A 24828-nucleotide genomic window follows, 5' to 3' on the forward strand; every position below is an offset into this window, starting at 1 on the left:
TCAATGGAACAGAACAGAGCCGTCAGAAATAATGCCACATATCTACAACTATCTGATCTTTGACAAACCTGACAAAAACAAGAAATGGGGAAAGGATTTCCTATTTAATAAATGGTGCTGGGAAAACTGGCTAGCCATATGTAGAAAGCTGAAACTGGATCCCTTCCTTACACCTTATACAAAAATCAATTCAAGATGGATTAAAGACTTAAATGTTAGACCTAAAACCATAAAAACCCTAGAAGAAAACCTAGGCATTACCATTCAGGACATAGGCATGGGCAAGGACTTCATGTCTAAAACACCAAAAGCAATGGCAACAAAAGCCAAAATTGACAAATGGGATCTCATTAAACTAAAGAGCTTCTGCACAGCAAAGGAAACTACCATCAGAGTGAACAGGCAACCTACAAAATGGGAGAAAATTTTCACAACCTACTCATCTGACAAAGGGCTAATATCCAGAATCTACAATGAACTCCAACAAATTTACAAGAAAAAAACAAACAACCCCATCAAAAAGTGGGTGAAGGACATGAACAGACACTTCTCAAAAGAAAACATTTGTGCAGCCAAAAAACACATGAAAAAATGCTCACCATCACTGGCCATCAGAGAAATGCAAATCAAAACCACAGTGAGATATCATCTCATACCAGTTAGAATGGCAATCATTAAAAAGTCAGGAAACAACAGGTGCTGGAGAGGATGTGGAGAAATAGGAACACTTTTACACTGTTGGTGGGACTGTAAACTAGTTCAACCCTTGTGGAAGTCAGTGTGGCGATTCCTCAGGGATCTAGAACTAGAAATACCATTTGACCCAGCCATCCCGTTACTGGGTATATACCCAAAGGACTATAAGTCATGCTGCTATAAAGACACATGCACACGTATGTTTATTGCGGCATTTTTCACAATAGCAGAGACTTGGAACCAACCCAAATGTCCAACAACGATAGACTGGATTAAGAAAATGTGGCACATATACACCATGGAATACTATGCAGCCATAAAAAAGGATGAGTTCATGTCCTTTGTAGGGAAATGGATGAAATTGGAAATCATCATTCTCAGTAAACTATCGCAAGAACAAAAAACCAAACACCGCATATTCTCACTCATAGGTGGGAATTGAACAATGAGAACACATGGACACAGGAAGGGGAACATCACACTTCGGGGACTGTTGTGGGGTGGGGGGAGGGGGAGGGATAGCATTGGGAGATATACCTAATGCTAGATGGCGAGTTGGTGGGTGCAGCGCACCAGCATGGCACATGTATACATATGTAACTTACCTGCACGTTGCGCACATGTACCATAGAGCCTAAAGTATAATAATAATAATAATAATAATAATAAAAAGAAAAAAAAATACACGGAAACAAGTGAAAATCATTTTAGTGGCAATACTTTAAAATATTTCAATGTGTAATCAATATAGAAATTATTAATGGGATATTTGGAATACTTTTTGTGCTGAGTTTTCAAAAGTCAATGTGTATTGTTCACTTACAGAGCATCTGAATTTGGACTGGCCACATTGCAAGTGGCACATGTGTCTAGAAGTTGTGCTGGACTTTGTAAAAGCCTAGGATTTGTTTCCTGATGATGATCTTCCCATATTTAAATTTATAGCCAATAAATTACCCTTATTTTAGATTTTTATTTTAAAAGTCCCCTTCAAAATTTTCCCTCTGCCTTTTTTTTTTTTTTTTTTAAAGACGGGGTATCTTTCTGTGACCCAGACTGGAGTGTAGTGGTATAATTATAGCTCATCATAACCTTAAATTCCTGGACTCAAGCAATCGTCTTGCTTCAGCCTCCAGAGTAGCTAGGACTACAGATGTGCACCACCACACCTAATTTTATCTTTTTTTTGTAGGGATGGGTTGTTTCTATGTTGCTCAAACTGATCTTGAAATGCTGGGCTCAAGCAATTCTGCCTCAGCCTCCCAAAGTGGTGGGATTAAAGTGTGAGCCACCTCGACCTATTTTTTGTTTGTATAACAAATCACAAATATTGGAATACGGGAAAAACTATTTTTACTAAAAGCCAAATATTAAGATAATAGATATGCACCTTTTTATTATTTTTTACAGGTGTTGAAGAAGAAGAAAAGGTTGCAGAGATGCATAAAATAAAGTCTACACCCAGGTGAATCACATGAGTGTAGATGCTGTAGAAATGGCAACACTCAGAAAAACAGTTGGACTGTTTTCTGCTTTTGCTATCTTAAAAGCAATACACTTAAATTTTATAAAACATAGATGATATAATAGAGTTTTCTAAAGGGTAGACTGTGTTATGCTACTGACTTGTTATATAACACATTTTCACAAAGTGAATGGATGAGGAATAACCTTACTTTCCACTTCCTTTTAGGAGGAACCCAAGAAATACTCCAGGGTAGGACCACTTTAAAGAAAATAATGCAAGAAATCAGACATTTCTCTGTCCTTTTGTGTAGTTTTTAAAGTCATATATTTAATCTACTTTTCATTTTGGCCCTTTGGATTTGTGTCGGGTTTAGAAGTTCTTACATGTGAATAGGGTGCTGTAGTATTAAGTAATTTTAAGGTCACATATTACAAAAGATCATGTATGCCTTTATTAAGCCACAATAAGGTGGTGATGATTTTGTTTTTTAATCTTACAATTTAATGACATTTATCTGCTTTTTACCTCCCCCAGGGAAAGCTTTACAAAAACCCACAGAGGTACGTGTACCATATGAGAAGATGCTACAAGACCAGTCAGCTTTGATAGTACAGGGGCTTCCAGAAGGTGTTGCCTTTAAACACCCTGAGAATTATGATCTTGCAACCCTGAAATGGATTTTGGAGAACACAGCTGGGATTTCATTTATTATTAAGAGGTGAGGTGCTTTCTCCCTTCGTGCCCATCAATGGTTTATTCATATAAATTTGAATATTCAGCTTATGTTAATACGTTTTAAAAATTCTTGGTTAACAGAATTCATTTAAATTTATGCTGTCATTAATTTTGTGTATTCATGTGTAGTTTTATTAGTTTTGTTTTATTGCAGATCTTTCTTAGAGCCAGAGAAGCATCTAGATTAGTGATTGCTTTGCTTTCTTGATAGCTGGCTGGCTTCCTAATCCTGTTTTGCTAAATTTAATACACTTTAATGGTTTCTCTTTTATTTTCTTTGAGAATATGATGTAAGACATTTTCAGATGGGCTGCTTAGATATTTATATAATCCAAGAAAAGTTCATTGAGCAGAAAAAGTAGAGACTTGTTTTTTGTTTTCAGATCAGCTACTTGTTTTCTGTGTAAGATCGTAGATCTGCCCCCATTTCCAAGCATTATGAGTAGGATTAATTGACCTAATGTCACTGAATAGGCCGGCATTTTTGGGCACAGCATTGGTGGGGAGGGGATACACAACTGTGTGTAAGCATTATGGCTCTGGAGTGCTCGGAGTCTCATGGAAGGGAGAAAAGTTTGTAAAATGACCATGGCAAGACCCTCACATCCCTGCTGTAAGAATGGTTCAGAGAAAGTGCTGCGAATGTTCATTAGGGGTTGGATTCCTTTATAGTTCAGGAAGAATTTCATGAGGAAGAGGGCATTTACATGAGCTCTTGGAGAGTGAGAAGGATTTCAACTTCCTTTAGGGAAGTTTAGCCATTTCATTTGAAGAGAAAAAATGATAAAGAGTGATACCCTTTGGAGCCAATTTTTTTTTTAGACTTTTGAAAGGAAATAACAAATATCATTGGAATACTCTTCACAATGTAAGGATAAAAGGGAAAACAATATGTACATGAACACACACATTTTGTTTTCTGTTAACCTTTGTTTTATTCTCATTGTAGTGAAAAGGTTAATTTTTAGCAGCTTTACTGAGATATAATTGATGCACCATAAAATACACCTGTTGGAAGTATTTAATTCACTGATAGTAAATTTACAGTCTTAAATTTTTTTAAATGATTTTATAACTGTCATCACAATCAAATTTTAGGATGCTTTTATTACCCCTATCTCTGAATTATGATATAGAAATTGAGTATATAGTGTGTTTCCTATTGAAATTAGTTTTTTTCACTGAGCATAATTCACCTCAGGCTCATTGAGCTTGTTGAGTGTATCAGTAGCTCCTTTTTATTGCTGAGCGTTAAGTATTCTGTGAACATACGACCTGTTTAATCCTTACTTGATGATTTTATTGTTTTCATTTTTTGCTGTTATGAATAATGCTACAGTGACCATACTTGAGCAAGTTTTTGTCTGGACATATACCTTAATATCTCATACATTGTATATATACCTAGGAGTATAATTACTAGGAATAGGGTACATTTACACTGAACTTTTAAGAAACTGACCAGTTGTTTTCCCAAGTAGCTGTACCATTTTATATTCCAGCAGCACATTATGAGCGTTTAAATTCTCCACATTGCTGCCAACTTACTGTCTTCTTGATGTTACCCATCGTAATAGGTGTGAAGTGGTATCTCATTTTGGTATTTTTTTGTTTTGTTTTATATTTCTCTAGTGACTTGTGTTACCTTTTAAAATTTTTTTTTTTTTTTTTTTTGAGACAGAGTCTTACTCTGTCACTCAGGTTAGAGTCCAGTGGCACGATCTGGGCTCAGTGCAACCTCAGTCTTCCTGGCTGAAGTGATCCTCCTCCCTCAGGTCTTGAGTAGCTGGGAGTACAGGTGTGCGCCATCATACCTGGCTCATTTTTGAATTTTTTTTTTTTTGGTAGAGATGGAGTTTCCTCACATTGCCCAGGCTGGTGTCAAACTCCTGGGCTCAAGCAATCCACCTTCCTAGGCTTCCCAAAGTGCTTGGATTACAGGTTTGTGTTATCTTTCAATGTGCTTATTGGTCATTTACATATGTTTTTTGGAGTAATGTCTATTTAGATCCTCTTCCCATTCTAAAATTGGGTTTGTCTTTTTATTATTGAGTCATAAGAGTTTTTTACATATTCTCAATATAAGTCCCTAATTGATTGATGATTTAAAAAAATGTGCATGTGAGAGAGGGTGTCACACTTTCATGCAGGCTGTGGTGTAGGATTTGGAATTTTATTACAAACATTGCCATGTAGCTTCTGTTTCTGTCACTGCATAGAAACCAGTCTTGTCAAATTTATCCATAACCTCAATCTTTCCAAAGCTGACATTTTATTATTCCTCTTCTGTGGAAGCTAAGCAGTATCTGACATAGTTCCTTCCTTGAAAGTCTTCTCAGTCTTGGCTTCCAGTAGGGTTTCTGCTACTTCTCTGCCCTTTTCTCCTCAGTCCTCTTTGTAGGCTTCTCCTAAACTGCCTGCATCATAAAGGTTGGGGTGTCCCAGGCCTTTGACCTGAGATCTCACTTCATCTGTATCTTCATTTATTCTTTTAATTGTTCCATTAATGTGAAAATCTCCTGGATGCTACTAATTCCAGTCCTGACCACTAAACTGAATTTTGACTCATATGTCCAGCTACTTACTTGAAAACACCACTTGAATGAATAAAGATCTCAAAATTGATTTGTCCAAATGAAGTTCATGGGTGCCATTTTTCTGAAGTGCTATTTGGAGTTTAAGTAGAGAGGTGACAAGTTACCATCTAAACATTTACAGAACACTCTTAACTTGATATATTTACCTTACTTTGACTATCCGATATCTGAAAATGCAGTCGGAGCTTCATCTCCAGTATAGATCACCTTTGCATTGGCTTTCTCCGTTTTTGTTATTGTAGACCAGATTGCCTTTTGCTTTTTTTAATCTGGTGTGAGGCAATAGCTTCCTCAAGGGTGTCTCTGCTTCCTTTTTCACCCATTCCTGTCATTCTTCCACTGTCAACTACAGTGACTTTTCAAGCTTTCATTTGCCTCCTAAAACCTATCAGAGGATTCTGACTGTCAGAATGAATAGGCTCCTTGCCATCTGTGACCCTTCATTTGCTCCCTGCCTCCTACCCTCAGCTTCCGCACTATGTTGTAGCCAGGCTCAGTGATTTTCTTTCTGTTTTCTAAATATGTGAGGCTATTCTCATTCTTTGGGACTAGAGGAGGATTACAGAGAAAATATGACACAAATTAATTAATTTTTACGTGTATGATTTGTTATCTGAATCAGATTACAAGCTCCTTGACAGCAGAGACCCAATTTAATGCTTTTTGTCTCCAACATTCCTGCCTTTGCCTCCAGCCTCCTCCTTTGCTGTGTCTGGGACAGTAACTTGTACTAATTCATTTGACGCTTCCTTTTTTTCTCTTCTCTTTTACTCCCCTCCCCTTCCCTCCCCTCCCCCGCCCCCCCGCCCTCTCCTTTCCTCCCCTCCTCTTCTGTTTTCTTTTCTTTTGAGATGGAGTCTGTGTTGCCCAGGCTGGAGTTCAGTGGCATAATTTCAGTTCACTGCAGCCTCCATCTCCTGGTTTCAAGCGATTCTCCTGCTTCAGCCTCCTGAGTAGCTGAGGTTACAGGTGCACCTCACCATGCCTGGCTAATTTTTTTATTTTTAGTATAGACAAGGCTTCACCATGTTGGTTAGGTTGGTCTTGTACCAACCTAGTGATCCACCTGCCTTGGCCTCCCAAAGTGCTAGGATTATAGGCATGAACCACCGCACCTGGCCTGACATTTTGTTTTCTGAGCTTTCTTTGTGTCAGGTTATGATTAAGTGCTCAGAATTTAGTACATGTTAGATTTCGAGGTTGTTTCTCTCTTAGTTTAGAATACAAGCTATTGCAGGATGAGGATGGGAATAAGGGGACACCTGTGGTGATAAATGAGAGGAGTATATATGCAGATTTCAACTTGGGAAGAACTTCATTGTTCTGGTGAATTTTGGAAACTATTATGAGCTAACATTATTGCTTTGGATTAGTAATTGACTAAATAGTGCCTTAGTTGCTTGTGAGAGTAAAAGTAATTTCCCAAAGTGCTAAATTCAGTCCTAGGCTGTAGCTGAGAGAATCAAACTTAATGGAAACTAATGATATTCCTAATAGAGTAGACAGCAAGCAAGGTAAACCCCTGCTTATCTTCCTCTCCCTCGATAAACATCATCTACTAAGAGTTTTGTCTGAAATGCAGTAGAACAGTAAATCAAAGCACTTTAAAGAGGGAAATATTACCCTTTTAGCAACAGACTACTTTCAGATTTAAACACAGCTACTGCAAAGTGTTAAGTGTGAGGTCATGTCTTTTCAGGTGTTAAACTTAGATGTGGAGAATATACTGTTTATCTTTGTTTCAAGGCTTTGTCCCCACCCCCCAAAAAAAACAAAACAAAAAACACCATTTAAAGCAAGTCTTGCTAGGTCATCACCAAAAGCTCCCTTCCTAATGCGAGTGGAGTTAGCTACCAGATATAAACATTGCATAGAAGCTTGGCTCTCAGAGTTTAGTAAGCAAGCTTAAGCATTTCCTGTAAATTTTAAGTGATTAATTATAAAAGAGCAGAGCAACTTGGCATCTTAGGTGGAGAGAAGATATTGTATTCTGGTTAAAAATTGTAAGGGGCTTATGGAAATGAGTGACATGGTGTTAGTTATTTTGAAAAGTAAAAGTATATGTTCTCATTTTCTGCTAAAAAATATAATCAAAGGAGAAAAATGTTCAACAAACAGGAGTTTTGTTTTTGTTTTTTGGTTTTTTTTCCTGTTAGAAGAGTGAAGACTGTGTACCCAGGACCTTTCCCCCCCACCACCACAATTTTTTAATTGTGGTAAAAATATATATAACATAAAATATATTATCTTAGCCATTTTTAGTTTACCATTCAGTGGTAAACTAACAATAAATACATGTATAATGTTGCACAGCCATCACCATCATCTATCTCCGTATCTCTTTTCATTTTGCAAAACTGAAACTCTGTACCCATTAAACAATAACTTCCCATTCCCTTCTCCCCCAGCCTCTGTCTCTGATTTTGACTATTGTTTTAAGTATCTAATATAAATGGAATCATAAAGCATTCATTTTTTGTGATTGGCTTCTTTTACTCCGCATAATGTCCTCAATTTTCATCCATGTTGTAGATGTGATGGGGTTTTCTTTCTTTTTAGGACGGACAATCCATTGTCTGTGTAGACCACATTTTGCTTATCCATTCATCTGTCAATGGACGCTTGGATTGCTTCTACATTTTAGATATTGGGAGTAATACAGCTATAAATGAGGGTGTACAAATAATCTCTTGAAGACCCTGTTTTCAATTCTTTTGAGTATATACTGAGAAGTGCAATTACTGGATCACATGGTAATTCTATTTTTAATTTGTTCAGGAAACAACATACTGTTTTCTACAGTAGCTGTACCATTTGACATTCCCACTAACCATGCAGAAGGGTTCCAATTTCTCCACATCCTTGCCAACACTTGCTATTTTCTATTTTTATTTTATTTTATAGATGTCATCCTAATGGGTCTGGAGTGGTATCTCAATGCAGTTTTGATTCGCATTTCCCTAATGACTAGTGATAATGAGTATCTTCTGGTGCTTATTGGCCATTTTCTGTCTTCTCTGAAGAAATGTTCCTTTAAGACTTTTGCTTATTTTTGAATTAAATTGTTGTTTGTTGTTGAGTTTTAGAAGTTCTTTATATATTCTGGATATTAATCACTTTATTTCCAAATATTTTCTCCCATTCTGTGGGTGGCATTTTTACTTTGTTGATAATGTATTTAGATGCACAAAATTTGTAATTTTCATGAAGTCCAGTTTGTCTATTTTTAAAATTTTGTTGCCTGTGTTTTTGGTGTCATATTCAAGAAATCATTGCCAAATGCAATGTTGTAAAGTTTTTGCCTTATCTTTTCTTCTAAGAGTTTCATACTTATAGCTTTGACATTTAAGTCTTTGATCCATTTTAACTTTGTAAGTGGTATTAGGTAAAGATCCAATTTTATTCATGTTGATATTTAGTTTTCCCAATGCCATATGTTGAAAAAATGACTTTTTCCCTATTTATATGGTCTTGGCATTCTTGTTGAAAGTCATTTGACCATATATGTAAGTATACATTTCTGGGCTTTCTGTTCTATTTCATTGGTCTGTATGTCTGTCTTTATGCCAGCATCACACTGTTTTGATTATTATAACTCTGTAGTAAGTTTTGAAATCAGGAAGTGTGAATCTTCCAGCTTTGTTTTTTTTTTTTTGCAAGATTGTTGTGGTTATTTGGGGCTCCTCGAGATTACTTAAGAATTTTAGAATAGATATTTCTATTTCTGCAAAAAACCATTGTGATTTTGATGGGAATTGTGTAAATCTGTAGATTGCTTTGGGTAGTATTGACATCGTAACAATATTGTCTTCCAATCCGTGAACGTGGGTTATGTCTCCATTTACTCATGTCTTCTTTATAGTGTTCATTATACAAGTCTTTCACCTCCTTGGTCAAATTAATTCCTAAATATTTTATTCTTTTTTTGGGAAACACTGTGATGAGTAGCGAGCCAGGACTAGAGATCAGATTTCCCCACTATTCGTTCCCACACCTTTACTGTTGCTTAGCCCAGCTGATTGACTAGACTCCAGTCACTAACCCCAAGTTTCTATCAGATGGGTCAATTTTAAATTATAGGGAAAAAAACAGAATAAAAATTGGATAACTACTTTGTAGCAAGCTGGATTTTTTTTTCATAGTCAGATTTATCATTTCTTTGTATTTGCTTGTGTCTGTGAATTCTGTTTGGTGGAAATGACCTGTATTAAGTTTTGACCTAGTATCTTAGTAATTGACCTAATGAGCTTTGGATTTGGCTGCTCCACTAAATATGATGAACAAATAAAGGTAACTTTTCTCCTTCTGAAATTTCTAAAAACACTTTTCCTCACTCAATAATTTTTTCAGTTTTCATGTTTCATTTACCATGTGAAAGGCTGTGTCCCCAGTGTTATGAGGAGCCCCTTGTTTTGAAGCAGCTGCTGCTCCTGGAACAGGCAGATCTCTACACAGGAGCACTCATTTCTAGAGAGCAGTCTTGTCATTGCTGTGAAGGAAAATGCCTAATGCTCAAATCAGGGGCTACTTAGGCTTTCCCAGAATTGCCCTTTCTTAGATTTTGTAATTAAATTGAAGAGGCAGTTACTCTGGGCTTAAACTAGGAAATTACATCATCTGAATTCTGTCTAACTTAACTAATCCACATTAATATGGTCTTTTTCCATTAACATATTTTCCCTGGTTGCTGAGCATGGAGGCTTACAGTTTCTAGAATGGCTTGGCAGAATTTCTCTTTGGGAATTGGTGAAGATGGGTGAAGTACAGATCCAGGAAGGTGGAGGGTCCCCACAAAAAAAAAAAGTGCCCTCACAGAAGACTGTGCACTTAGTGTCATCATATACAATGGGCAGCACACACAGGCCCCTGCTATTCCTTTATGAAGGACAGGTTGGGAGGGTCTCTGGAGGTGGTGCTTGCTCACTGGCCACCAGCCTCTCCCCTGCTCTCTCTGCCTCCCTTGTCATCCACACTCACCTTCATGGCGCAGGACACGTTGGCTTTGTTCTTTGACCTCATTTCATTCTGAAGTTTTAAAGCTTAATGTAACTGGGTTTACCCCTTCAATTTGAAAAGTTATTTTAGAAATTGAAATCATTATTGCCACATTTTTCTTAGATGTTTAAGATTGTGGTCACCTGCTTTATTTATAGACATTGCATAGAGATAAATGCTGGGGACGAGGGTGTTTGTTTTTAACCTTAATGTGTTTGTGTGATCTGTGAGTTCTAGGGGTTGTGGAAAAGGAAAGTGGTAGAAAGTAAATGACACAGTGACAGAAGAATTTGATCTAAATAATGAGATGCTGGAGTGTGAAACCTTCGGTGAAGAATATAGACCAAAAATTTATGATCAAGGTAAGGATATACAAATGGATAGTTTCCATCAATTTTGGTTTTTAATTGAGTTTTCTACAAAATTGGAAGTAGGATTCTTTAAATTAAAAATAGAATAGACTTTTTCTAGTAGTGCTGCTGTAGCTATAGAACCATGAGTAGGTGGGGGAGGGGAGGTATACTGGAAGGGGATGAAATGAATATCAAAGAGACACTAATAAATAAAGAAATCTAACCTTAAAAATAGTTTCAGAAGTGGTTGTCCACTAAAATTTTCAAATGTCCTTTTCACTTATATAGGAGCATAATTAATTAGAGAACATATTTTTAACACCTGTACTTTTAACACCATATTCATTAGTGTGGTAAAGCAGTCTTTATCTCCAATCCCCCCACTTCCAGGACAAAAAAAAAAAATGTATCAGGGAAAGTACATCAAAAACCCAACCACAATTAGCTATTTGAAAGCCATTTTGCAGAGATCTTAGCATTTCTTAGCAAATAATTTTGAGTTATTCTAGGGGCATTTAGAAATTTCTACCTGTATTAGATTCACTATATTAGAGTTCTATATTATGCCACTATAGTCATGTATTCAATGCTAATTTTTAAGGGTTAAATAAAGTATCATTGCCAGAATTCACCCTAATATCAACCTCCAAATGAGGGGGATTGATTTTATTGCCAGAACTGAGGTCCCCTAACTTCCACTCTAAGCGGTAACCTAAAAAGACCCTCATTTTACTTACACTTGGCATTTAACACATTTACAGAGTAGTTACTTGCTGGATTAGTGGACCCTTTGTTTTAGATTGTCAAGATGAGAAAATGTTTTCATTAGACTTCTTAAGGCTGTGCTGTAAAGCAAATACCTACACCTGTGTATGTCAGTGATATAATGCCTGCATGCTCTTCCACCAGGGGGATCTGATGAGAATGCCGGGGATCACCAAAGAAGACTCGAGTCAGCTTTGTACAGCAGGAAGCTGAGGACTTCTCTTTCTTTTCAATTGTGAATACAAAATATCTGAGACAGGTCTCAATGTTTGGAAAGTTTATTTTGCCAAGGTTATGAACGTGACACAGCCTATGGCGTTCCTGAGGACATGTACCCAAGATGGTTGGGGTACAGTTTGCTTTTATACATTGTTGGGAATTGTGAGACATCAATCAATATGTTTAAGATGTACATTGGTTTTGTCCAGAAAGGTGGGCAAACTGGAAGCATGGGAGGGGGCTTCCAGGTCATAAGCAGATTAAGACAAATGGTTGCATTCTCTTGAGTCTCTGATTAGCCTTTTTCTGAATACACAATTTACATGTGAGAGGAGGGTAAAAGAATCTTCACTTATGCCTTAGTCTGGCTTAGTGAAGTGATAGAGCAGAAGAAACAGATGTGCATTTGTCTCAGGTGAGCAGAGAGATGGCATTGTGTTCTGTTCATCCTTTGCCCACAAGGAAATTCCCTAAGGGAAAATGGTGAGGGAGGTATGTAACTTCCTTATCTTTGTAGCCATCTTATTTAGTAATAAATTGGGAGCAAGTTTACTTGATGCAGTTCCCAGCTGTCTTCTCTTTGGATTAGTGAAGATTTATTTTATTTCATACCATAAACTTGCTCTGTGATTTAGTTGGTGTTAGTGTGATATTTGAGAATATAGTATTTGGGATTTGAAGATAATTAGCTAAGCTAGATAGAAATTCCTAAAATAAGTCTAAAATTAAAATAAACAAATCCCTTTTCTTTATTATTGCTTCCTGGTCATTATTTCCTTGGCAGTAACTTACTTTGTATTTAGAAACATGCACATAAGTTAGTTCCTTCTAGAATTGAGATTTTAAAAAAATTTACACTTGAGGTTCTTTTGAACATGTTGACATCATTTATTGAATTACACTTCATGTCCAAAACATAGCACTGTGTCAACACTCTCAGAATGTTGTTGCTTTTTAAAGACCCTGTTGTCAGTGAATTTGCCTTTTAATATATTGAATCAGGAAAGTATATAATTTACTTTTTCATGTAAAACTCTGTTTAAGTCTGGTTTATTAAGTTTGAAAACTTTGTTCAATAATTACTATAAGACTTTGAATGTGTGGCTCTAAAATGAGTTTATTTCACTGCTCTTGAGGTCGTAATGGCTGGAAAAGATACCTCACAGTAACATGTAGGAAGAATTTGTTTTCCTGCTTTCTAAGTTATGGTACTCAGTTTTAAATCCCATATGCCAGTTAAGTTAAAATTTGTCCTGCAAATTTTTAATTTTTTATAATGTCACTCAGTTCTCCAAACTAATTGAAAGATACTTTTTAATTATTTAATGAAAACATTATAATTCTATATACTTGATGAGGTACGGTTTGATGTTTTGATGCACATACACATTGTATCATGATCAAACAATTTAAGTCTAATGCCCTGTTCATGTGAGTTTGGCAAGTTTTAAAACTACTAAAACAATAGCCACTTTCTGCTAGACAAAGTTTTCTAACCCTGTCTAGTCAGCTCCATCTTCACCAGCAATTTTGTGTCAGTCATCTCCTTGGTCCCATGGGCCTAATAATGCCTGGATGTCTGTTCTAACCAAGCTGATTTTAAAGACAAGAAGAAGGACTATTTGGAGAAAATGCCTGTTGGACTATACCAGGTAAGAATCATGTGAAAAATTCTAAAGGGTAGAATTCAAGTTGATGTCAGAGTATACCTGGTAGATCCAGAGGCACTCCCGCTGGTCTTTTTCTGGATTAGTTATAGGCTGCAGAGATAGCTGTAGAGCTAGTGCCAGGGAGTGATAAGGACACAGATGTGAATACACACTTGAGATTGGCCAGCACAATCACTGAGCTGCTGTGTGATGTGAGATGACACCAATAAACAGAGGTATGGGGAGTAGGCAGTAAGGAAATACATTGATGAAATTAACTTATCTGGTGAGAAGAACAAGTGAACTCTCATAATCATTGGGTAATGACTAACAGGGCGATGATAGACATTACTTATTGTATACCTCCTCTGAGCTACATGCTTTAAGCAAATCTTCAATCCTTAAAAGACTCATGGAGTAGTAAGTTGTTATTTCCATTTTTCAGGTGGAAAAACTGCAGTTCAGAAAAGAAGTGAACAGCCAGTGTCATAGAGCATGCATTTAAATTCAGAACTATATGCCCAGTCTAGACTTTATACACTACCTAACAAAAGCTCAAAAGCAAGAAGCAAGGAATATATATATATATATGGCTGAGTGCAGTGGCTCACACCTGTAATCCCACCACTTTGGGAGGCTGAAGTTGAGGTGGAAGGACTGCTAGAGGCCAGGAGTTGGAGATGGAGTTGGGAAAAAAAATAGCCAGTTTTGGTGGTGTGTGCCTATAGTGCCAGCTACTCCAGAGGCTTAGGTGGGCAGGAGTTCAAGGCTGCAGTGAGCTGTGATCACACCACTGCAATCCAGCCTTAGTGACAGAGTGACACCTTATCTCAAAAATAATTTAGATAAATAAACAGAGATGTGAGTGGAAAGGTGGAGGGGAGTATGGGGTGAATCCAGGCAGAAACCAGAGCCAGACCTAAAGGTGCCATGTGTGCTGATTGATTTAAACTCAGGAGCTGTGAGGGCCATGGAAAGACCTTACATGGGGATTGATGTGATCTAGTTGACCTGCTAACATAGCCCTAACTAGCAGGGGTGGAGGGGATGGGCGGGAGAGAAAGAGAATAGTTGAAAAGCCCATCAGACTAATCCAGGGAGGAGAGAGCAGGGCCTTGCTGAGGCTTTGGGAGTGAGGATGGGGAGAGAGGCAGGTTAGGGTGAAATGATGTGAAACCATGTGGGTGGAGGCGTAGCTGCTTCCATGTGCATAGTGGAGTCTTACACTGAGGGAGGAACAGGTGAGAGAAATGTGAAAGAGTCAACAGGACTTGTGCCTTCCTGCATGTGTGGAGTGAGGGAGAAACCTTGGGGATGACTCCTGGGCTTCTAATGTGGGAGAGAGGATGTAGGGAACAGCCCTACAGGGTCTGTGGGTCTTTTTCCCTGTGTGTGGAGACTAGAAATCATAGAAATAAAGACAGAAGACAGATAGAAGAAAAGACAGCTGGGCCCGCGACCACTACCACCAAGATGTGGAGACTTGTAGTGGCCCCGAATGCCTGGCTGTGCTGTTATTTATTGGATACACAGCAAAAGGGGCAGGGTAAAGATTGTGAGTCATCCCCAATGACTGATAAGATCACTTGAGTCACATGTCCACCGCACAGGGGGCCCTTCCCTGTTAGGTAGCCGAGGCGGAGAGGACAGCTTACGTCATTATTTCTTCTATGCTCTTCTCAGAAAGATCAAAGACTTTAATACTTTCACTAATTTTGCTACTGCTATCTAGAGGGCAGAGCCAGGTGTACAGAGTGGAACATGAAAGTGAAACAGGAGGGTGACCGCTGAAGCACAGCATCACAGGGAGACGGTTCGGCCTCTGGATAACTGCAGGCGGGCCTGAGTGATGTCAGGCCCTCCACAGGATGTGGTGGAGCAGAGTCTTCTCTAACTCCTCCGGGGAAAGGGAGACTCCCTTTCCCGGTCTGCTAAGTAGCAGGTACTTTTCCTTGGCACTGATGCTACTGCTAGACCACAGTCTGCTAGGTAACAGGCAGCTTCCCAGGCGCTGACGTTACTGCTAGACCAAGGAGCCCTCTGATGGCCCCATCTGGGCATAACAGAAGGCTCACACTCTTGTCTTCTGGTCAGTTCTCACCATGTGCCTTCAGCTCCTATCTCTGTATGGCCTGGTTTTTTCTAGGTTATGATTGTAGAGTGAAGATTATTATAATATTGGAATAAAGAGTACTTGCTACAAACTAATCATTAATGATATTCATATGTAATCATATCTATGATCTACATCTAGTATAACTATTCTTATTTTATTTATTTTCTTTATTATACTGGAACAGCTCGTGCCCTCGATCTCTTGCCTCGGCGCCTGGGTGGCTCGCTGCCCACAAGAGGATGACTGTGGTGCCTTGTGCTGAGACACAAGACCTTCTAGAGTAGCAGAGAGTGCAGAAGAAGGTACAGGGTAACCTGGCTTTCCACCTAGTGAGTGTGAGGTGCCTGTGGGTTGTCCAGGGAAGGGATATGGGAGGTGGTTTTGTGCGTGGTTCTGAAGCTTCATTTAAGGAGCTGATGTGACAGGCCCGGATGTGACCACCCATGGAGCGTGTGCAGTGATGAGAAAGGAGGGCAGTGCTGCCTCATCAGGGGAACACCATGGGCCCAGAGGCTTCTACAACCCTGAGTTTTCCAAAGGTGTATGAGATCAGAAGCCTGAGTAGAAACCTTTAGCTTGTTAGAAATCAAAATACCAACAAAACCATAACATAACAATCCTGCAAAATACAGTTATATTTCAAAAGCAAAATTAGAAAATGCTACTCAAACTCTCATTTCTACAGTGAAAATGTTTCATGAGATTTGAATGCTTTTTAATATATTTAATGCATCTGATGTGATGTAGGTGAGGCCCCCTCCAAAGACATTGCTCCTAAAGTCTATAAAAGGGGTAGGGTGTGAGAAGGTATCTTCTCCTTTAATGAGCCCCACACCCCACTTTCCACAGTCCCCAGGGCTCTCCTTTTTTTCAGGGCGCATCCCCCATCTCTGGTATTTCCTCCATCCTGCCAGGCCTCTCACCCTTGCAGAGGGCATTCATGTGATACTGCATGTACTGTTTGTGGGTCTGTAGCACTTTGAAGTGCAGTTTCCTCAAGATCTGGTTCTGATGGACCTCATCTGGGGTTGTCCTCTCCGGTTCCCACAAGATCTGTTCCTGATGAGCCTCATCTGTGGTCACCTTCTGCAGTTCCCACAAGATCTGTTCCCGATGAACCTTATCTGGGTTCGCCTTCTCCCTCATGTGTCTCACCGTGGCCTCCGTGCTGCTTGGTCTGGTCAGGCAGTTCTCACAAGATCTAGTTCTGATGAATCTCATCCAGGGTCACCTCCCTGGGGTGTCCCTCTGTAGCCTCCATGCTTCTTGGTCTAGTTTGACAGTTCACACAATATCTGGTTCTGATGAACCTCATCTGGGGTCACCTTTTCCCTCAGGTGTCCCACTGTGGCCTCCATGCAGCTTGGTCCGATCAGGAGCACTCTGGGTGCCCTCTCGCTGCCTGCCTGCTCCTGGTCCTTCTGCCAACTCTAGGCAATGGCATCCCACGCTGTCTCCTGGCAAGTGTCCCCTCATCCTGCTGGAGTAGATCTTGGTGTTGTCACCCATTCCCCTGCCGCCACCCACCCTGCCTAGTCCCCTCCACCTCTCAGGATCTTATTTCACACCCACCTCCTTCCAATGCTTAACTCACCTGCCTGTGCTTCTCAGCACCTGCCTGGTCACTGGAACCGCCCCTGGACACTGCCCAGAAAGGACTCACAGCCAAGTGTCAGGCCAGGAGGTAGTGGACATACGATTGAAGCTCATCTTGGCCAATCATTCCCTAAAAGAGATTTTGTAAGGGGTCAGAAACCTCTCCCCACTTAAAAGCAGATGTCCAGAATCCAAACTCTGTGTGTATCTCAGAAAACTGGAGGTTTTCTGTATCAGAGAAGATTCTGGCCAATGTGGCAGCTATCACCAATGTGATAATATAGATAGAACAGCTCTCTCCCATTCTAAGTAACATAGTGACTTTAGAGGTTTTTAAATGTTTGTTGTAAACTACACATAAAATGTACCCTCTTAGGCATTCTTAAGTATATAGTACGGTAGTGTTAAGTATATTCACATTGTGTGAAACCAGTCTCCAGAATGTTTTCTTTCACACACATTGAACAACTCTCCATTTCCCTGTCTCTCCAGCCCCTGGCAGCCACCATTTTACCTTTTGTTCCTATGAATGACTCTTCTAGATGCTTCATGTAATACAGTTTACTTTAAAAGAACCAAAAGTATGCCTAGCCTTGAGAAATTAGCCACCCCCTGGATTTAGCGAGCTCCTAAACACTGACTTTAAAGCCTGTGCTCTTCCCCTCCATGTGTTCATTCATTCATTCGGGACACAGGGTGCTTCAGGATGCGTTTGGGTGTCTGGGAGACAGTGTTGAATGTGTTTTACTATTGATTGGGTGTCTATTCTCTATTAGTTTGTTGGAGTTTATTATTTTGAGAATTGTGTGTGCTACAAACATCTTTTCTCTCTTTGTGGCTTGCCTTTTTAGTCTCTTAATGCTGTCTTCTTGAGACCAAAAATTTAAGTGCGGTCTAATATATTAGTCTTTCCCTTTATGGTTATTGTTTCGTAAATGCCATTCATGACATCTTTTCCTAATGTCCTGAAGATATATTTCTGTGTTACCTTCTAGATCACTGCCATCTAAGAAAAATTATGAAGTGAGACACATATTATCTAGACGAAGTATTATCTAGTATCCGCATTGAGAGAGAAAAGGGAATCCAATAAAGCTAAGTTTAATAATGTTTTATTTAACTCAGTATATACAAATTATTATAATTTCAAACTTTCAATATAAAAATTACTGAGATATTTAACATTGGTTTTTCCTGCTGTTTACATTCCAATGCAAGTTTTACGCTTATTGGCACATCTCAAATATTCAGTAACCATGAATGGGCAGAGCAATTATAGAATATTTATTGCTTTTATTGTTTCATGTTGGACCTGTGTTCTACCTAACTGATCTTTGAGTGTAGTGTGAAGCGGGAATCTCGCTTGATTTTTTTTTTTTTTTTTCCAAATTAGTATCCAACTGACCCAGCACCAATTGCTTAAAGAGACAATCTTGTCCCCACTGTTCTGTCTGCTGCAGGAGTCTTAAAGAAAGTGTCCACATGTGTGTGAGTCTCTTTCTCATCTCAATTCTGTGCCATTTGTCTACTTGTCTATGCTTTCACCACTCCTATGCTATCTTAATTACTATAATTTTCATGATAAGTTCTGATTATCTGGTAGGGAAAAAATGTCTTTTTAGGAGAGTGTTGGCTAACCTTGGCTTTTTGCATTTCCATATAAATGTCAATTGTCAAGTTTTCAAAAATATAGTGGAATTTTGATTGAGATTCTAGATGTTGAATCTAGATAACCGAATGGAAGAAGGGCCTTTTTAAAGCATCATCAGTTCATGTGCTGCAGGCACCTGAGTGGGATCTGGATGTGCTCTTGCTTTGCAGACTCTGCTCCCCTCCCCATTGTGAGGTAGAAGCAGCTGATGAAAGAGGCTCAGCCCTTAGTGCTGTGATAAGAGCACAGTGGAGGGCCCCACCCGCTACTGCAGGAGACATTTCTCAAAGACAGAATGTCCCTACCATGGTTCTAGAATCCTAGGGTGAAGACAAATAAATTCTGGGATAAGCCAGGCAGCAAAAACATAAACAAAACCATAACTGAGTTTCCACCGGTAGTGGGGGCCTTGTGCCCTGTGAGCTCTCAGGGAGTCATTGTTCTTGCACTCACTTGAACCCAGGGCAGGACTTACCCTCCTTGAGAACAGGTTAGGTGCTTCCCACTCCACACTCCCCTCTGCCTTCTCTGTCACTGGCCCTGTGGTTTGCTTTGTGGCTGTAGACCAAGTTCCATGAAGAAGCCAGGAACAAATGTAGTGGCTCATGCAGGCTGGCTGATGAGGCAGGGGAGGAAAGGAGAAGACTGTTTAGAGAGAGAAAATTGTTAGAGGTATCTCTGCTCTCTGAAGAGGATTAACAGGATGAGAATAAAGGCAAAATACAGATGACAGTAGGGTGACCAGGGGACCTGGCCATGGAAAAGGGCTCTTGTGACTTACTGAGGCTGAATGCTGGTTTGCCATTGTCTTGCATTTCGTTTGTCCACCAGGTCAGACTGCTGGGAATCCACAGTCCTGGCCATCCTGAACTGTTCCAGAACTGCCCGAGGAGCAGGGAAACCACCTCCAAGATGAGACTTGTGAACCGTTAGGTCTGGTTGGGGATGGCAGGGCTGGGGCCTGGGGACTAGAGTAAAGGGTACTAGAAAGAAGTAGGGCTAAGGAGGAGGGGTAGAGGCATAGGTAGAGGAGTCCCAGGAAACAGCTCTGGGACGACAGCATTTGCAAGCAGGGCTAGGAGGAGGAGTAGGGGGACAGACAGTGGAGTCACAGAAAAGAGTTCTGGGACCAGAGAGTTGGCAAGGAGGGTTAGGAGGAGGAATAGGGGAATGGATAAGGGAATCACAGGGAAGAGTTCTGGGACCTAAGCATTGACCAGTAGGGCTAGGAGGAGGGCTAGGGTGATCAATAAAGGAGTTACCAGAAAGAGTTCTGGGTGCAGGGCATTGACAAATGGATGGTTTGTAACGAATAGCAGAAGAGCAGGGCAGGTAGAGTATTAGGGTAGGGTAGTGGGGAGGGCAGGTATGAGCCACAGTGGGATAACAGTTAGGGCAGAAAACTGAAAAATCCACATACTTCTGGAGAGGAGGAAGGGGCTTGGCAGATTGAAGAAGAGGGAGGGATTTGCGGGCATGAGAATGGGATGGCTTACGAGAGTGGGATGGATTAGGAGGGCAGGATGGATTAGGAGGGTGTGGAATCATAGAACCAGGTACTGGGTGGGGTGGAAATTGAGATATTGGAGGGAGCTTTCCTGTCATTTCTTCCAATGAGAGTTCTAGTGAATCACTTCTCCCAGTGAGTCCAAATGAGTAACTGGGATGTGCCCAGACCTACCCAAGCATTTACAACATGCCCACCCCTTGCATCATACCATGTCTGAATGCCCATTATGATGCCTATGTGCCCCTGCCTTTTGGTCTAGGGAGAGGGCCCCACCAACCAGAGAAAGGGTCCAAGTTTATAGATGTAAGAGTGATCATGGGTAATAGCAAAGAGAAGAAATAGGGGCTGTAATATTTGTCCCTTTTCTGGGGATACCGTGTAGTTATGCCCCTCAGTAGGCAAAGTTTGATCAAAGGGCCAAGATGGAGTTAGGGGCTGGGGTCTAGGAGAGTGGTTCTGAAGCAGGACTTGGGAAAATGGGAAGAAGTCAGTGCCTCAGTCTTTCACTTACTATGATTTTCAAAGCACTTTCGTATCATTTATACTGCTGCATGAATATGTGTGATTAGAGGAGCAATGCTGTATTCATTGGATCAGTGAGGACATTGAAGACCAGAGAGGAAGCTGCCATAAACAGGCAGTGGGTGACAAAGCAAGTGAGACTAGAACTTGGGCCAAAAGGAGGGGCAGGTGGGAGGGAACCAAAAATAGCCCAGAATGCTGACCAGTGGCCTCCCCTCCTCCTGGCTCTCTCGACAGGATCCTACCTGCAGGGGGTGCTTCAGAGCACAACTTTACTTTTCGTAGTAACCTCTTGATCCCTGTGTCCCTGTGGTTTTATGCCTTACTCTTAATGGGAACCATACACATAGTTCTAAGGAGGCTGGGAGGTCTGGACTGGGCGGAATTCACCCCAGTATGGCAAAGCGGCTGTGGCCAGACTACTTCTCTAGATTACTTCTCACTGGACAGGGCATCTCTGAAGGAAAGGCCCCAGTCAGGGGCTTACAGGTAAAACTCATCTTCCTAGGACAGAGCACCTGGGGGAAGGAGCAGCTGTGGGCGCAGCTTCAGTGGATTTAAACTTTACTGCCTGCCAGCTCTGAAGAGAGCAGCTGATCCTGACAAGTGGGATTCTCCCAGCACAGTGCACCAGCTCTGCTATGGGACAGACTGCCTCCTCAAGTGGGTCCCCTGGGGCCTCCTGACTGGGAGAGACCTCCCAACAGGGGTCGACAGACACTCCATACAGGAGAGCTCTGGCTGGCATCAGGCCAGCGCTCCTCTGAGATGAAGCATCCAGAGGAAGGAGCAGGCAGCAATCTTTGCTGTTCTGCAGCCTCCATCGTTGATACCCAGGTGGACAGGGTCTAGAGTGGACCTCCAGCAAACTGCAGCAGACCTGCAGAAGAGGGGCCTGTTAGAAGAAGAACTAAGAAAAAGAAAGCAACAATATCAAAATCAACAACAACAACAAAAAACCCCACACAGAAACCTCATCCAAAGGCCATCAGCCTCAAAGATCAAAGGTAGATTAAATCCACGAAGATGAGGATAAAACAGCACAAAAACACCGAAAATTCCAAAACCAGAATGCCTCTTCTCCTCAAATGATTGCAATTCCTCTCCAGCAAAGGCACAAAACTGGACAGAGAATGAGATTGACTAATTGACAGAAGTAGGCTTCAGAAGGTGGGAAATAACAGACTCCGCCGTGCTAAAGGAGCATGTACTAACCAAACGCAAGGAAGCTAAGAACCTAAGAACCTTGATAAAAGGTTACAGGAACTGAAATCTAGAATAACCAGTTTATAGAGGAACATAAATGACCTGATGGAGCTGAAAAAACCCAGCACAGGAACTTCATGAAGCATACACAAGTACCAATAGCCAAATCCATCAAGAGGAAGAAACGATATCAGTGATTGAATATCAACTTATTGAAATAAGGCATGAAGCTGGACTAAAAGTTCTTGTAAGAAAGCACTAAATATAGAAGGGAAAAACTGGTACCAGCCACTGCAGAAACACACCAAAATATGAAGACCAAGGAAACTATGAAGAAACTACATCAACTAATGTTCAAAATAACCAGCTACCATCATGATGTCAGGATCAGATTCACACATGACAATATTAACCTTAAATGTAAATGTGCCAAGTGCCCCAATTAAAAGATACAGACTAGCAAATTGGGTAAAGGATCAAGACCCATCGGTATGTTGTATTCATTCAGGAGACCATCTCACGTACAAAGACACACATAGGCTCAAAAGAAAGGGATCAGGGAATATTTACCAAGCAAATGGAAAGCAAAAAAAAAAGCAGGAGTTGCAATCCTAGTCTCTGCTAAAATAGACTTTAAACCAACAAAGATCAAAAAAGACAAAGTCATTACATAATTGTAAAGAGAAGAATGAAACAAGAAGAGGTAACTATCTTAAATATATATGCACCCACCCAATACAGGAGCACTCAGCTTCATAAAAGAAGTTCTTAGAGACCTACAGAGAGACTTAGACTCCCACATAATAACAGTGGGAGGCTTTAACACCCCAATGTCAATATTAGGCAGATCAGGGAGACAGAATATTAACAAGGATATTCAGGACTTGAACTCAGCTCTGAACTAAGCAGACCTAATAGACATCTACAGAACTCTCCACCCCAGATCAACAGAATATACCTTCTTCACAGCGCTGCATAGACTTATTCTAAAATTGACCACATAATTGGAAGTAAAACACTCTTCAGCAAATGAACAGAAATCATACACAGTCTCTCAGACCACAGTGGAATCAAATTAGAACTCAGGGTTAAGAAACTCACTCAAAACCACAACCTGCTCTGGAATGACTACTGCATAAATAACAAAATTAAGACAGAAATAAAGAAGTTATTTGAAACCAGTGAGAACAGACAGTGTACCAGAATGTCTGGGACACAACTAAAGCAGTGTTAAGAGAGAAATCAGAAAGCTGGAAAGATCTGATACTGACACCCTAACCTCACAATTAAAAGAACTGGAGAAGCAAGAGCAAACAAATTCAAAAGCTAGCAGAAGACAAGAAATAACTAAGATCAGAGCAGAATTGAAGGAGATAGAGACATGAAAAACCCTTCAAAAAAAATCTATGAATCCAGGAACTGGTATGTTGAAAAGATTAATAAAATAGACTGCTAGCTAGACTAATAAGAAAAGAGAGATTAATCAAATAGACACAAGAAAAAAATGATAAAGGGGATATCACCACCGATCCCACAGAAATACAAACCACCATCAGAGAATACTATAAACACCTCACTACAAATAAACTGGAAAATCTAGAAGAAATGGATAAATTCCTGTACACATACACCCTCCCAAGACATAACCAGGGAGAAGGTGAATCCCTGAATAGACAAATAACAAGTTCTGAAATTGAGGCTGTAATTAATATCCTAGAAATGAAAAAAAGCCCAGGACCAGTCAGATTTACAGCCAAATTCTACCAGAGTTACAAAGAGGAGCTGGTACCATTCCTTGTGAAACTATTCCAAACAATAGAAAAAGAAGGACTCCTCCCTAACCATTTTATGGGGCCAGCATCATCCTGATACCAAAATCTGTCAGAGACACAACAAAAAAAGAAAATCTCAGGCCGATATCCCTGATGAATACTGATGCAAAAATTCCCAATAAAATACTGCCAAAATGAATCCAGCAGCACATCAAAAAGCTTATCCACCATGATGAAGTTGGCCTCATACCTGGGATGCAAGGCTGGTTCATTATATGCAAATCAATAAACGTAATCCATCACATAAACAGAACCAATGACAAAAACCACATGATTATCTCAATAGATGCAGAAAAGGCCTTTGATAAAATTCAACATTCTCTCGTGTTAAAAACCCTCAGTAAACTAGGTATTGATGAAACATATCTCAAAATAACAAGAGCTATTTAAAACAAACCCATAACCAATATCACACAGAAGATATTGAGATATCCTCTCTCATCACCCCTGTTCACCATGCAATTGGAAGTCCTGGCCCAGGCAGTCAGGCAAGAGAAAGAAATAAAGGGTATTCAAATAGGAGGAGAGGAAGTCAAATTGTCTCTGTTTGCAGATGACATGATTATATATTTAGAAAACGTCATCATCTCAGCCCAAAAACTCCTTAAGCTGATAAGCAACTTCAGCAAAGTCTCACAAAATCAATATGCAAAAGTCTCAAGCATTCCTATACCCCAATAATAGACAAGCAGAGAGCCAAATTATGAGTGAACTCCCATTCGTAATTGGTACAAAGAGAATAGAATTCCTAGGAATACAACTTAACAAGGGACATGAAGCACCTCTTCAAGGAGAACTACAAACAACTGCTAAAGTAAATAAAAGAGGACATAAACAAATGGAAAAACATTCCATGCTCATGGATAGGAAGAATCAATATCATGAAAATGGCCATACTGCCTAAAGTAATTTATAAAT

At 40.0% G+C, this 24828-nt stretch overlaps 1 protein-coding gene and 1 pseudogene across 4 annotated transcripts; one reads left to right on the forward strand and one right to left on the reverse strand.

Moving 5' to 3' along the window:
* The window catches only part of LOC100431411 (general transcription factor II-I-like), a 29474-nt pseudogene extending 16900 nt beyond the window's left edge, over positions 1-12574 (forward strand).
* Positions 12575-16286: 3712 nt separating this feature from the next.
* On the reverse strand, positions 16287-20534 carry LOC134759349 (uncharacterized). Of its 4 annotated transcripts, none has more exons than XM_063720853.1 (4): positions 19622-20534; positions 19316-19456; positions 17188-17319; positions 16287-17070 (listed from the first exon to the last, which is right to left on the reverse strand). In XM_063720853.1, the coding sequence occupies exon 1, from the start codon at positions 20443-20445 to the stop codon at positions 19840-19842; it is 606 nt and encodes a 201-aa protein (XP_063576923.1). In that variant the 5' UTR covers positions 20446-20534; the 3' UTR covers positions 16287-17070; positions 17188-17319; positions 19316-19456; positions 19622-19839. The 4 variants fall into 4 exon arrangements, with proteins under 4 accessions (XP_063576923.1, XP_063576921.1, XP_063576922.1 ...); XM_063720851.1 differs by having other exon boundaries at positions 16287-17073; XM_063720852.1 differs by having other exon boundaries at positions 19316-19485.
* Positions 20535-24828: the final 4294 nt, after the last annotated feature.

The sequence above is a fragment of the Pongo abelii genome, chromosome 22 (assembly GCF_028885655.2).
Source record: "Pongo abelii isolate AG06213 chromosome 22, NHGRI_mPonAbe1-v2.0_pri, whole genome shotgun sequence".
Lineage (NCBI taxonomy): Eukaryota > Metazoa > Chordata > Mammalia > Primates > Hominidae > Pongo > Pongo abelii.